Source organism: Mustela putorius, unplaced genomic scaffold, assembly GCF_011764305.1.
Source record: "Mustela putorius furo isolate JIRA1106 unplaced genomic scaffold, ASM1176430v1.1 tig00003850_pilon_pilon_pilon, whole genome shotgun sequence".
Taxonomy (NCBI): domain Eukaryota; kingdom Metazoa; phylum Chordata; class Mammalia; order Carnivora; family Mustelidae; genus Mustela; species Mustela putorius.
In genome coordinates, this window is record NW_025422002.1 from 3759847 (window position 1) to 3775037 (window position 15191).

Consider the following 15191-nt stretch of genomic DNA (forward strand, 5'->3'; position numbering starts at 1 on the left):
ACAGTTTAGCCTCCATAAAGAACTATTTACCAAACCATATGTTCCTAGCCCTGTACTGGCTCATAAGGTAGAGGGACCCCTGGTTTAGAGATGTCTAACTTCATTGCCCTGATTCTAGTACCTTGTTGGTGGCCCCTGGGCTCTGGAGTCCTGTGACATCTCTATCACACTGCCAGTTTGCTTGAGGTGAGAAGTAACAGTACTCTTATTAACCATGTCTGAAATTTTATAATGTATTTTAGCCCTCCAGGAATGTTAACCTCTTTTGTAATGAGTAAGTCTATGCTTTTATGTTAGGCTTTTAAATGGCAAACATGGGATGCCTGGGTGACTCAGCAGGTTAAGCCTCTGCCTTCAGCTCAGGTCATGATTCTGGGGTCCTGGGATTGAGTCCCACATTGTGAGGGGAGGGTCCCTGCTCATCGGGGAGCCTGCTTCTTCCTCTGCCTGCCCCTCCCCCCTGCTTGTGCTCTGACAAATAAATAAAATCTTTAAAAATAGTTATTTAAATGGCAAATATGTTTTCTGGTACTCATCATGTATAAGAGAAGGAAGGCTGTTCTGACCCCTTGAGATTTTTTTTTAATTATGCAAGATTTTAAATGATTTATATTTACCCAAAATAGCACTATTAAAAATGATTTAAAAGTTAACGGTTTGAAACCTCCATTATTTGTTTGTTGAAAAGTTATTAATCCGTAATACTCACCTTGGCAGAAGGGGAGAGATGTACTTTCAGGGGTTTTAAATATAAGGAAAGCGTTTCCAGACAAGTGAGGATGCACTACGTTTCTCACCAGTAGTTGGGCTTCCGTGTAGAACTGCTCACAGAATCATAGGTCATCATTTGGGGATAACCCTTCTCTTTAGGGTGATAGAATATTGTGGACTTGGCAGCTTCTGTCATCTGTTACTAAAGCCCCAAAAAGGAAAGATCAGCATTTTAAAAGGTCCAGTGTCCCCAGACTGGTTTTGATTAATAGGACTGACAAGGTCAGCTCTTCAATGGCTATAACCCAGAGCCTCATATTAAGAAAGAAAGATTCAATTTATCTCATAATTCCAGATAGGTTCCTATCCTCTATGGATATGAAATCTTTAAATGAAGTGGAGGAACAACTGTTCTCTATGCAATGGACAATTTACTATGTTGTGAATTAGATGACCTTTTTTTCATGTAGGGAAAATTAAGTCCTATGTCACACCTTTATTTTTACTACTTGCTGCTTTATCATTTTTGACTTTTCTCTGATACTATCAATGATTTAAAAAGAGCCTACAGGTAGGTCAGGGCTAACCTGTTCTAAGCCAGGAACAGATTTACATTTTCAATTCCTTTTATCTAACTTGATCACTATTCATGAGTATTAGAAGGAGCTCAAAGTTCAATATCAAGCTAAAAGCTACAGGTCAGCCAGTAGTCTGAAATGGCAAAACTAAAATGAAATGGAAACTCTGAAGTCTCACCAAGAAACCAATGTGAAAATACAACTATCTTAGATTGGATTCAAGAACTGGATTCACAGGGAAAAAAATGAATGTAGAAGTATTAGTTGACAAACTTTTTCTAAGCTGGGATAGGCTCCAACTGAAAGGAAGCAAGTATCTAAACATTTGTGTTAAGTTATGTTTCAAAAGTTTCTTGAGTTAGTGGAAATTAGCACTCCAAGGATAAATGCTAATTTTATACTAATTTCCCAATTATAAAAATCCCATAAATTCAAAGCAGCAAGTAACTGTAACTTAGCCCTTTTTCTGTAGAAATAGTCAAAGGTATATGGCACAGCTGTGTATAAAGGAAAATCAGGTCAATTTTTTCAGAGTTAGTCTTTTAGCAACAAGTTCTGTAGAGGTAGCCCTCAAAGAATGATCTGAAGAACTCCTCTCTCCTCTCCGCTTTCACTACCCCTATCTCCTGAACAAGTTCACCAATTTCCCTAGATACTGAGCTCTTCCAATTACAAGGGATTAAAACCAAATTCCTCATGTCTTAAATGACTGCATTATGTAACCGGAGCATGCGGAGGAAGCTGTTGGCTTAGCTGTGGACAGAAACAGGGTCTCAAAGAGCTCTTACATTCTCTCCTCTCTCTCTGTCTCTTGGTCTCTGCCTGTCTTTGGTTGGTTTCTTCAAGGCATGCTTTCTGGTTTTGATTAATAGGACTGACAAGGTCAGTGAGATGACTGCTAACAGTTCTAGATTTCCATCTCTAAATGTATAATCAATAGAAAGAAACTGTTTCCTCAAATAGCTGCTGGTTTGGGTAGCATGTCTGTCCTTAAACCAATCACTGCAGATAAGGAAATAAGATCTCGTGAGAGGCTAGGTCTTGGACCTTACCTTTCTTTATTCTGTGAAGCAGACTCCCCACTGGCAAAACTAAGTCCCTTCTAGTATGCATTTGTAGAAATGTATGCATTATGGATATAACACACTGACATCACTTCTAGGTATGCAGTTATCTAAGATTCTCCTGATTTATATAGGCCTAGTGGACAGGAGGTATTTAGTAGATATCTATGAGTAAGTCCAATTTTTCATCCCCCTCTGTTACTACTTGATGTTACCCATATGCTTCATTAAGCATAATAATATGTCACAGGATTTCAGAATATAAGACTACTTGGTAGTAGCCTTAAATTTAACAGAATCCTTTATTAATATCTGAAATAATAGATTTAGGAGGGTACAGAACTTCAGTTAATAGAATTATTTCACTAATGCACTTACATCCTGCATTTCATGTGAGAGACACTGGTCTCAGCAGTGCACACCTTTGTGACACCTTGTGAGATAGAGTTACTTTTATTATTCCATTATCTCAAGGAAATTTACAAAGATGTTAATCATACAGCCATTAAGTGGCATGAATTGATTCATGCCTGGATAGTATAGTTTTAGAGTTTATGGGGTTTTTTCCTTTAAGATTCATTTATTTTTTTCAGAAAGCACAAGAGCAGGGGGAGGGGATGACATAGAGGGAGAGTCTATTTTTTTTTTTTTAAGATTTTATTTATTTGTCAGAGAGAGAGAACACAAACAGGCAGACTGGCAGGCAGAGGCAGAGAGCGAAGCAGGCTCCCCGCTGATCAAGGAGCTGGATGTGGGACTCCATCCCAGGCCCTGGGATCACGACCTGAGCCAAAAGCAGCAGCTTAACCAACTGAGCCACCCACGTGTCCCAGAGAGGGAAAGTCTTAAGCAGACTCCACACCCGGTGTGGAGCCCACCCAACAAGGAGCTCGATTTCACATTCCCGAGATGATGACCTGAGCTGAAACCAAGAGTTGGACACCCAACCAACTGAGCCACCCAGGCACCCCCAGAGTTTATGTTTTAAATCAGTACGTTATATTGCTTGGATAAGAAACTGGTTGAATTTTATAAAATTCCATGTTATACTCACATTTGGATTATACCTAGGAAAAATAAACAGAACAAATACAATGCAATTTAATAACAGCCACTAAAAATGACCCGTTCTACAGATCATCTTCTTCACTTATCTCTTCCAGTGTCTAGAATTCAAGCCTTGGAGGCCTACTCTTATCTCTTTGCTTTAAAAAAGAAAAAAAAAATGGGAAGATTAAAACACTTAACCAAAGTCAGGCACTGAAATCTTAAAAATCAGTAGTACAGCAATTTGTAAAATTACCTTGTCATTTCACAAAGCTTAAAGGAAATTGGATAAGGAAGCTTTGTGGGTTAAGAGGCAAAGAGAGCCTTGAGCGATATTGTGCAGAGCTAGCTGGGTCCCACAGCTGGATAGCAACAATATGCCGGGTGCCTTTTGTGCAATGTATACACCATCATTAAGGATGCAGGGATGGGAATGACAGTGGGAAGTGAGAAAAAATTTTTAAACACCACTTTACAATTAAGAGAACATTTCAAATATCTTATCTCATTGTGGAAGATAATCATGATAGTAACCACTGAGATTAAAAGAATAAAAACTACCCTTGACCAGTAGCTCTCTGCTGGGGATGATTTTTGCCCCCAGGGAACATTTGGCCATATTTGGAGATATCTTTGATTGCCACAGCTTGGGAAGACAGGCAGAGCGAATGGAGTCCAGTCCACTGGGGACAGAGATGCTGCTAAATATCCTCAGAGGACAAAGAATTATATGGTCCAAAATGTCAGTAGTGCCAAGGCTGAAAGCCCTGCCTTAGGGCATAAGTAAATAGGGCAGGTCATACACTTAGCAAGTATCAGAGTCAAGGCTAATACCAGGTCATCCAATGACAAATCCTTTACTTGTTTCCTTATTCATACCCTGTTGGCATTAAACAGTATGATACAGTCAATGGTTTTAGGTGTTGGAAATTACAGTACCACTTTAATGGTACAAACTATTAATAGGCCTTTATGCTTTGCAAGACTCAGCTCACCTCTCAGTGTTTAATATGCCCCAAATCTATGTTACCTCATGGAAAACGACTCCATATATAAAAAAGAAATCTTACCTTCCTTACTGAGATCTCATATGCCAGCATTTTACAATTTCCAGAGAATTATTTTATAAATGGGAATATGATTAACTCCTCTGAAGTTATTTTTGTAATTATTGAGAGAATTAGGATTTAATTACCACACAATTTTTATCAGTACATCTGCTCTTGGGCTAATGGGGTATCATATGGTCTTTACTGAGCAACTGTTATGTGTGTATTATGGTGTGAATGAACAAAGGACCTCCTTGTCTGCATTTTATATACTGATTTGGGAGGACTAGGTTAATTTGTATATTGACTTCAGATTGTCAAACGTAATAGTTGGAGTGCAAAAAGTAGGCTGACTTAATTACTATATTAAGGGAAATTATGTTCAGAGAATGTTGTCCAATTTTTCCTATATGCACAAATAACTAAATAAGAGGACACAGTTTTAAAAGATGACATAATCACAACACCATAACTACTACCTAATAAATACCAGGAAATGTGCTAGAAATCTCACTGACATTATCTTACCTAATTCTTCCTAACAAAGTACCCAATTGGGATTGTTAGCTCCGTTTTATAAATGAGGAAACTGAAACTTGGAGAGTTAGCCAACTGCCTTTGATCCCACGGTTGGAGCTGAAAGAACTGGAATCTGAATACCCATCCTTCTGATTCCAATATCCTTTGTAGAGTTCTTATAACTTCATATCTTCTCATTAGCCTGAGTCAAAGAACCTGGAATGAGTCATCAGGAAATCTGCGGCTTCTCCATCCTGGCTTCTCCTTTTCACATACATGAAATGTATATACAACATTTGCAAACTGGTATATTTAAATCTTCACCTGTGGTTTTAAAATGATTAGCCAAAAGTTTTATTAAGTGAAGCTGTGACCACAAAGACCACTTTTTCAAATATTTATCAAAAACTCTTAAGGCTATCACTAGTGCTCAGTGGCTTAGCGATTCTGAATTCCTGTAACATATTATTGATTTTTCTCTTAGGATATTTATTTATTTACTTGTCCACTCTGCTACGCGTCATCCTAGGTACTAGTTCCTGGAGATTAAGTCATAAGATAAACATGAGTCTGTGGCCTCAGAAAAGCTCATATGCCAGGTGGCAAGTAAGACAGCTAACAAGTAAGCAAAACTTCTAGTTGTGTTTGATAGGAAAAAAGCAAAGTGGCTGCCAGAAAAGAGAATAACAAATTAAAATATCCACTTTAGAAATATGAGCCATAAGAAAAGCGCCACCTCTAAGGTAAGGTGCTGAGAGGGTGAGAAAGTGGTCGTTAGGTCCTGATACCGTGGCAGGCAGAAGAGCAGATAGAAAGGCCCTGAGGTGGGAAAGGGTTCCAGACACTGCAGGGACTTGCAGAGGTCCTGTGTAATTATAGTTCATTGAAAGGTAAGAAGAAGAGAATGAAATAAGTAGGCAAGAGAAAAGCAACGGCCAGATCCATCAGGCCTTGTAGGTTCTAGAACAGAATTTACTGATGGCAGTGGGGTGCAAAGAAGGATCTTTAAGGCTGAGCAGTGATGTAATCTGATCTAGCTTTTAAAAAGATCATCTGACCACTGACCAAAGAATGTATTTGAGGTACGAGAGTAAAAATAGACATATCATTTAAGAGGCTGGTGATAGGCCAGGTGAGAACAGGGGAGCAGAGAAGATAGAAAGAAGTGGGTAAATTTGAAGGATAGAGTAGAGGTTCAGCAGACAGTAATCTTCAATGAGCCATCTGTGTCCATTTTTTTATTTCTCTGGCTGGTGTCCCAGCTAGGCTGCATGAACTACTCAACTCTGTACCTTCCTCTTCTGCTATGTCTTAGGTCATGCTGAAGATAGGGTTCTCTAGAATCCTCCCTGTTCCAGTTTTGTGCCTGTCAGTACAAGTGTTTCCATCCCAGGTGGTAGAGATTTGTTCCTAATTATGGACCCTAAGATGTGCCATCCACGTTTGCTGTTCTGCCAAAGCCATACCATGTTGTGGGATTTTTAAAAAAATTCACTTCTCGCATCTCATTAAAAATGTATGATATATGTCAGAAATAAATATACTTAATAACTCATTTAATTTAAGCCACCATCTAGAAGAAAACTTTTTTTTAAAAGATTATTTATTTATTTATTTATTTATTTGACAGAGATGGTGGAGGGAGGAGAGCACAAGCAAGGGGAGCAGCAGGCAGAGGGAGAAGCAGGTTCCCTGCTCAGCAGGGAGCCTGATGCAGGGCTCCATCCCAGGACCCTGTAATCATGACCTGAGCCGAAGGTAGATGCATAACTGACTGAGCCACCCAGGTGCTCCAGAAGAAAACATTTTCTTTTCTTTTCTTTTTAAGATTTTTTTTTAATTAATTTATTTGACAGAGATCAGAAGTAGGCAGAGAAGCAGGCAGAGAGAGGGAGGAGGAAGCAGGCTCTCTGCGGAGCAGAGAGCCCGAGGTGGGGCTTGATTCCAGGACCCCGGGATCATGACCTGAGCCGAAGGCAGAGGCTTAAACCACTGAGCCACCCAGGCACCCCTGGAAGAAAACATTTTCAATGAAGATGTGTCAACTGGCCAATCAAGAGATTTTTTTTTTTTCTTATACCTCAATAGTGTTAAGACTGATGGTGATCAACAATGAGCCTTCTCTATGCATAATGTGGTGAGAATCACCAAAGACAGAGAATGGTTACAACCTATCTAGTATTTCCAACATTTATGCCAACAGAATGTTGAGACCACTTTAGTAAGAAAAGTGTTGAAAGTCCTAAATATGTCACGTGTCTTAATTATATTTATGAGTATGTAGACAAACATCCTGAACAAAGGTGAGACTGCCAAGCGATCTAGCCATGATTTATAGTTTAAAAGATGATGGAATGACAGACATCATTTTCAGTTAGTCATATGAGATAAACACCGTTTTGGTTTATTTGTTTTAATTTCAGGATTACCATTTCTGAAGATGGAAGCCTCAAAATTGTCAATGTGACAAAATCAGATGCTGGAAGTTATACCTGTATAGCCACTAACCATTTTGGAACTGCTAGCAGCACTGGAAACCTGGTAGTAAAAGGTAAGGACTAACCCAGAGCACACGTACGTTGGTATACCTGTCCTCATTTCTAGTAATGCGATCTATAGAAGTCGCATCCTTCATATTAATATGTACAGATATCACTGTGTTGCTAAATTAATACATCATGCCAAACATGATATGATTAAGGATTCTTAGAGAACTGTTCGTAATGAATATGATTGAAAGGCTATCTTATTTCAGAATCATCCAATACAATTTTGAGAATTACAGCCATTGTATCTATTATACTGTTGTAACTAATGTTATCTTCAATCCTTTAATTAAATTTCTTTCAAGTCTCTGTAGATTTGAAATTCATGTCTAGGAACACTGTGCTAACAAATTAAAAACCCATGACTTGAATACTATTTTTAGCAAACATTGTTTAAACAATGACATTGGCTATTTTTAAAAGAGCTGCCCTGGTTATTCAGAGATACGGATATGGATTATTACACCAGTAAAGGGATTTGATCATCTCTGTGCTTTGCTTTAGTCACCCTGCCAACCTTCTCCGTCTTAAGGAAATAAAATTTTCCACATACCTTAGTCTGGGTGCTTTATAGTATATGACAGAAATTCCTTTATTGCTGTTAGCACAGCACATGATATGAGTCTGTTCTTAACACCAGGTTGATGGGATGGGCTGAAAGCACTAAAATGCAAGGGATGAGACTTTAATTTACATTTTATTTGCATTTCTATTACTTTCTGTCTTGAGGAGTTGTAGAGTTTTTGAGTTGAAGTGATCTTGGCAATGAGTGATCTGACTGAGGAGGATAAGACTCAGGTTGGTGACATTCTCAAGGTCACCAGTAGTAGAAGACAGATGTTGACCCAGGAATCCTGATTGTGCATTCTGCTTGGCTGGTTCTGTTTACTGCACCAGGAAATCTTGTTAATTCAGCTGCTTTTTTAAAATAATAGATTTATACAAAATAGATATTTTTCTATAACTGATATAGATGACCACATCATATTATTTCCTAATTGCCCATTTATTTGTAGCTCTCTCTCAGAAATAAGAGAACCTACGAAAAACAAAAATATCTATTTTATCTATCCCAATTTTATTTTAAAGAAGAAAGCCAAAAATTACCTCATTGCATATTTTGGGGTCATTGGAAGGTGGAAAAATACTATCATTTGGATAAGACTTTTTATTATAAACAACATCTATGCATGTAAAAAAAAATGGAAGGCCAAAAGTTAGAAGTAAATTTGTATTTAGATTAACTCCACTTACCTCAGTCAGTTAATGAATCACTCAGAGCGATAGCATGGGCATAGGACTATGTGTTTACTCTATCTCACAGTGCAGAGGAAAAAAGAGGTTCAATAGTATTTGTAAATCAAAATTTCAGCTAGAGGTCTTTGCTAACGTGTGGCTTTCTCGGCTGCAAAAGGAAACAGTGATCAGCTAGGATCAGGAGGAGTCCCAAGGTTTCAGAGTTGTTAATGGCAAAGCTGGTACCTAATTATAGATTATTTGCTAGTTATGGAGATAAAAGAGACTACTAGGCAGCAGTCTTAGGTAATGATCAAGAGACTGAGTGTGAGGCAGAAAGATCCGGCTTTGAATCTCATTTCTGTCACTTACTAGCTCTGTGACCTTCAACTAGACAATTTACCTGTGTGGGGATAATAGTATGCCAACTGCTTTGGGTTGTTTTGATGACTGCGATAATCCACCATAAGTGCTTAACATAGTGCCTGGCACTTAGGAAGTATTAGTAGTTTTTTGGTTGTAGTTGTTTGTATTTTAATAAAATGGCTAAACATACATTCTAAATCTTATTGAAATGAACATTTATGAAGTTGCCATCGCTGACCTATTAGAGTTATTAGCAAAAAGGAGTGAGCCTACCACCAAAGAAAAAAAGCTCAAGAGTGTGAAAGATTATAAACACCTAAGCCTAAAAACCTTTTTTTGCTGTTCCGTATTGCAGAAAGTGAGGTATTTTTGCATGTAGTTACAAGTTATATCCTGTGTTTGATCAGCCTCCTTCTCATAAGGATTTCCTTAGTTCTCAAGATGGAGGACAGAGGGAGCTCCTAGGTAGCTCGGTCGGTGAAGCAGCTAACTCTTGATTTCAGCTCAGGTCATGATCTTAGGGATGTGAGATCAAGACCCATGTAGGGCTCTGCACTAAGCTGAGTGTTCTGTGCTGAGCTGAGCATGGAGCCTGCTTGGAGTTCTCTCTCTCTCTGTCCACCCTCCTGGCCCTCATTTTGTGCATGCGCTCTCTCTCTCTCTCAATCAATCAATCAATCAATCAATTCATTCTTTGAAAAGATAGTGGACAGAAAGGAATATCCTCTGATTCCTATCAGAGTTCATATCCCAGCAATATGGGCAGTCCGGAGACTGACAATCCAGATGAGTCTCTGCTGCTCGTCTTGTACTGAATGATGGCACAGAACTTGTCATCTATCAATAATGAAATATGCAGTGGTCACCCCATGTTTTAGGTAAATATGAATGTTGTTGAGGTAGGGACTTCTAGCTATTTTAAGAAATTAAAATACTTTATTTCTAGATTTCTAGTGAAATGTAAATGGTGATTATCCAAGTATAGTATAAGGCATAGTTTTACTGTTTTTTTTTTCAATTTTAGTAATTTATTTGCTTCTTAAAATGTGTATTAAGAAAAGTCTAGTTTTCCATTCATGGCAATGATTAAAAAAATCTTTTAAAATATATTTAAGCGGCACCTGGGTGGCTCAGAGGGTTAAAGCCTCTGCCTTCGGCTCAGGTCATGATCCCAGGGTCCTGGGATCAAGCTCCACATCGGGCTCTCTGCTCAGCAGGGAGCCTGCTTCCTCTCTCTCTGCCTGCCTCTCTGCCTACTTATAATCTCTGTCTGTCAAATAAATAAATAAAATCTTTAAATATATATATATATATATTTAAGAAGTGAGTCAATATAAAGAAAAATATTAAGTATGAATTATTATACGAGGATATGCAAAATCATAAAGATGGGATATGAAGATTGGGAAACATGATATAATGGCATTTTTCAGGAGAGTTTAAGCATACTTATTTTTCAGGAGAGTTTTAGCATACTTATGGACAGGACTTAGAAGGACATATGACAGGATCACCTGTTTTGCTGAGACACATGGAATACTTCAAAACTGAAATTTCCTAATAGATGGGAAAAGAAAAAGACCAGGGCAGGAAGAGAAAGAAGGCAGAGACCTGTAGGCAGGAGCCCCAAGGTCGTAGTGCAATGGTTCCTGCTGGGAGGAGTTCATTTATTTAGAAGTAGTGCTCTTTCTGGGCTTGCCTGATGGTATTCTATTGCAGTCGGGTTTTGTACAGAGGTTCTCTGATTCTTTTATTATTTTTATAGGTGAGATGGGGGTGGGGGAAAGAAATATGAGTTTTATCTGATCCATATGTTCACAGAAGTTAGCAATCCTGTTACTTCCGGGAAGGTCAGAAGGTATTGGAGAGAACATTTATCTGCCGTTGCTTGGTTCTGAGTCCCATTAACATTAATGGGAAGAACACGTGTGTGCATAGGGCATCCAGACCACCAGGTCTCTGTGAAGGACATTAACATAAACTGAGAAATGCAATTTAGAAATCTGCCCCATAAAGCACGATAAAGGCAGAGAAAACCATTCTGAACTCCACGTGAACTGTGCCAAGTACTGAATCGCACATCATAATGCTTCAGCCCTGTACCTTTAATGTAAATGTAACAGTTTAGCCTGAAATATGACTGAGCACTGTATTTTAATTCAATTTTGAGATCTACAAAGGGACTAATTTATCAGAGAAGGTGTTCTCTAACCTTAAAATGTGCTTGTATTCATTTTGATCTCCTCATACATAGGATTAAAACACCGTGAAGGTCAGACATCAGAACACGTCTTTTCTAACCTTTTTATAATCATTCTGTCATTAACAACGCTTCTAAAATCCAATGCTCTTCCTCCTCACCCCACCACCATGTTTTGAAGGCAGGCCAAAGATAGTGTCAAACACAGGGTCAGTAAGTATGGGGGAGGAGAAGGAAGGGATAAATCTACTACAGCAGGTACAGGAGGTTTAAAATAAATCTCTGTCAGGCAACCATAAAATGGATAAATATTCAGATTATGCATGAGCAAGATTCCAAACTGCAGAATTCTGACAGGTGCCCAGGGGGCTCTTGATTACCATCCCATCATCTGAATTTCTAAATTTCACTGATTTTATTTTTTAAACTAGGTATAGTATATTTGGGATTTGGTGTGCTGTTTGATTTGAAGCAAGTACAGTTCTCATGTCAGACCCCTGAATCCTACCAGAAAGCATAATATTTGACCTTTCAATGAAGATGAGCTTTAGCAATTGTCGACATCATTAAGAACTATATGGAGGGCAGGCTGCATCTACATGCAATATTGTACTTACTAATTCATTTTTATCTCTATAGCAGAGTAAAAGGCATGCCATTTCGAATGACATAGCATCCTTGCTGTACAGTTTTCATATGACAGCTATTTTAAAGTAGTACTCCCAAAAAAGAGCAACTTGGAGTATTTGTCTTAAATGTAGTTCAGCAAGATAACTATGGTAATAGCAACCCTAGCTTCTGTTGATCCCCTCCAGGGCTGAAAATGAAATGCAGAGCTTTAAGCTATGGATGTTATCGTCATAGTTGTCTTGTTGAACCACAACCAAAATGACCATGGGTAAGTCTGTGGCTGGTGATTCCAGATGATACAGTGAGAAACCCTGCCCTACATAAGAGAACTTTGTACACATAGCAAGTGAAAGTTCAATAGAATGCTTAACAGAAATACAGATTTCCAGTGCCCTAACCTAATCTAAATCTTTAAGGATAAGCCCTGAAAAATAAAAAGTTTTTAAAGAGTTATTTATTTATTCGAGAGAGACAGTACAAGTTGGGGGAGGGGCAGAGGGAGAGAATCTCAAGCAGACTCCATGCCCAGCATGGACTGCCAGGAGTCCCACACCGGGCCTGATCTCACAACCCTGGAGATCATGACCTGAACTGATATCAAGAGTTGTGTCACCCAGGCACCTCCCCAAATAAATATTTTTAATAAACACCCTACTTGATCCTGATATACACTATATTTTGGGGAGTTGGCCAACTATGGGCCAAAGCCAACTAACCCCCTATTTTTTTATAGCCCAGGAGCTAAGAATGGTTTCTATATGTTTAATTGGATGATAAACAAAAAGAATAATAATAATTTCAGACATGTGAAAATGTTACGATATTTGCATTTAAGGGTGCATAAACAAGGTCTCAGTGGAACACAGCCATGTCATTTGTTTACCTACTGACTGTGGTTGTTTTTACCCAATAGCTGAATCGAATAATCATGACAAAGACCATCGAAGATGCAACAACCTACATAATATCCTCAGTGTTGCTTCTTGACCAGCAAAACCTAAAATATTTGTTATTTATTCCTTTCCAGAGAAGCAAAAACAAGAACAAAAACTTACTGATCCTCTCTTTTTTGACCTTTTTCCTTTCCCAGACAGATCTCCAAAATGTGATCCAAGGTGTAGCTTAGCCAGGTTATACAGAACAGGGAATTTCGACATCTCCTTGAGTCTGATTACAAGCTGAAATTGGTGGGGATATGTCTTTCACAAGACCTTAGCCTCACCCCGGTATCAAAAGGGTTGACCTATTGGGCAGTCAGATCATTGATTGGGAGAAAGGAGAAAAAAATACTTGGCAGACACTAGAACAGCATATTCAGTCAGCTTCTGTAGGAATGAGGACGCCTCACACTGCTAGAACCAACTATTAGGCCAGGGAGACTCCTAAAGCACAAAACGTGTCAACTGGAGTTTATCAAGATATTTATCTCTTCCTGAACTTTTCACTGTCACCAGCTTAAATCAGTTGAACTGTTCACATTTAGTTTACACATCTCTCTGATTGCAGGTTGTTCTTTCACTGTTTTGTTTTGTTTTGTTTTTTCTTTTTAAGTTGTCCTAGGTGCACATGTTACCCTGTTTTCATTTGGGTTTTAGAAGATTTCATAATAAAATAATTTTTAAAAATTTAAAAGTAAGTAAAAAGATTAAATTTTGTCTATTCGGTACACAGAATTACTTTTATAATAAGAAAAACATTGTACTTTATCTTGATAGAAAAAAAAAGAATCTCGGTAGCATTTAACTAAGACCTTATATATTTATAACAAGAAATTCTTTTGTATTCTCATTCTCCATTCCTGCAAAGTAAAGATGCTCCTGTGACTTTACTCAGGGTTTAATTGCTCTCTTCATTGCCAGAATGCTCACTGTCCATCCCATCAAGAGTTTATTTACATTTAGAAGAAGAGAATGCATACATATAATGGACCAAGACTAACAAGTTTTACAGCATTATCTGTAGTGTGCCCTATAAAATACTTCTGTTTTAACTGTAGGACCTTGAGGAATATCAACCTATCCATGCATAGCATGACCGATACAATAATGTAGAGTCTTCTCAATTGGAACCTTTTTTGAAAATGAGTTTAAAACAGCCCACATCTTCTATGTAAAATTATTCAAGGCTTTATCCATATTTGACTGGGGATCAATCAGAAATCAGTAACCAGCAATGACATTTGGCTGCTAACCCACAACAAAGGCTTTTAACATTGGGCCCTTATAACAGAATACATTTCAACCTAATTAGGTGTCTTCCACTGGAACCAATTATTTCTAGGCAATAATTAAGGATCTTTCTAATAGGATTAACGCAAATTCTGACCCAAGGCACATAGAGTAGGAAAAGTTTGTTGTTAAAAGTGCTAAATGCTAATTATGTTAGGTCCCTGGGTAGAAGGACAATGACCAGAATATTTCAATAGTAGATCCTGTTAGGTCTGAGACCTGCCACAATGGAGCTGGCAACAGTTAACTAAGGAGAACCCTAAAGAAATGTTAGATAAGTGTATCTCTTGTTCTTCCTGTATTCACAGAGCATAACATAACCTGGAACTCTTTCTGTGAAGACATGAAGCCAAGATCTTGATGAAAGAGAGCATAATTATTTCCCCTGACATTCCTTTGAGCCCTAATGAGAGTCACACAGACTTAGCAAATAGTGTGCCTTTAGCAACATCAGTCACGGATAGAATAACTCCCCCTTTTGTCCAATACTTTTTGTAAAAGAGCTTCTCACCTTTTATAATGTTAAGGTTTAAGTTTGTGAAGAATGCCACTGAACATTATGTCAAAAACTGAAAGAAAAGAAAAGAAAAAAAAAAGATTGCGTACCATGACAGTCTACTCTGACTCCATCCTGCCATCATTTCTTCATCCTTGATAGAGGGAGGAAGTAATTTCCGTGCCAACTCTGCCCTTTCGCAGGCAGACATCTATACTGAGGCAGGCTTCACATACTTGATTTTGGTATAAAAGACACACTGTTGGCCAACAAGACTTCGAAAAAAATCTCAATTTCACTAGTAATCAGAGAAATGCAAATGTAAATACCAGTGTGATGGGATTTTTTACATATGAAATTGGCAAAAGATAAACATCAACAAAACCTTTTGTTAATGAGAGTGTGAAGAGAATACTCAAAAACACTCACTGTAAGTAGGAATACAAACTAGAGTAGACACTGCAGAGAGAATATCATTGCAAAAGAGATGCTTCCTTGGCACATCAATTCCATTTCTGGGT

The 15191-nt window shown here is 38.2% G+C and overlaps 1 protein-coding gene across 5 annotated transcripts in view; it reads left to right on the forward strand.

Annotated features, from left to right (window-relative positions):
• Window positions 1-15191, forward strand: part of CNTN4 (contactin 4) — a 936335-nt gene that overhangs the window by 843142 nt on the left and 78002 nt on the right. For all 5 annotated transcript variants that reach the window (XM_004738394.3, XM_013053943.2, XM_004738395.3 and 2 more), the window contains one exon: window positions 7392-7519. In XM_004738394.3, the coding sequence (XP_004738451.1) occupies window positions 7392-7519 (128 nt within the window). The remainder of the gene's footprint in view (window positions 1-7391; window positions 7520-15191) is intronic.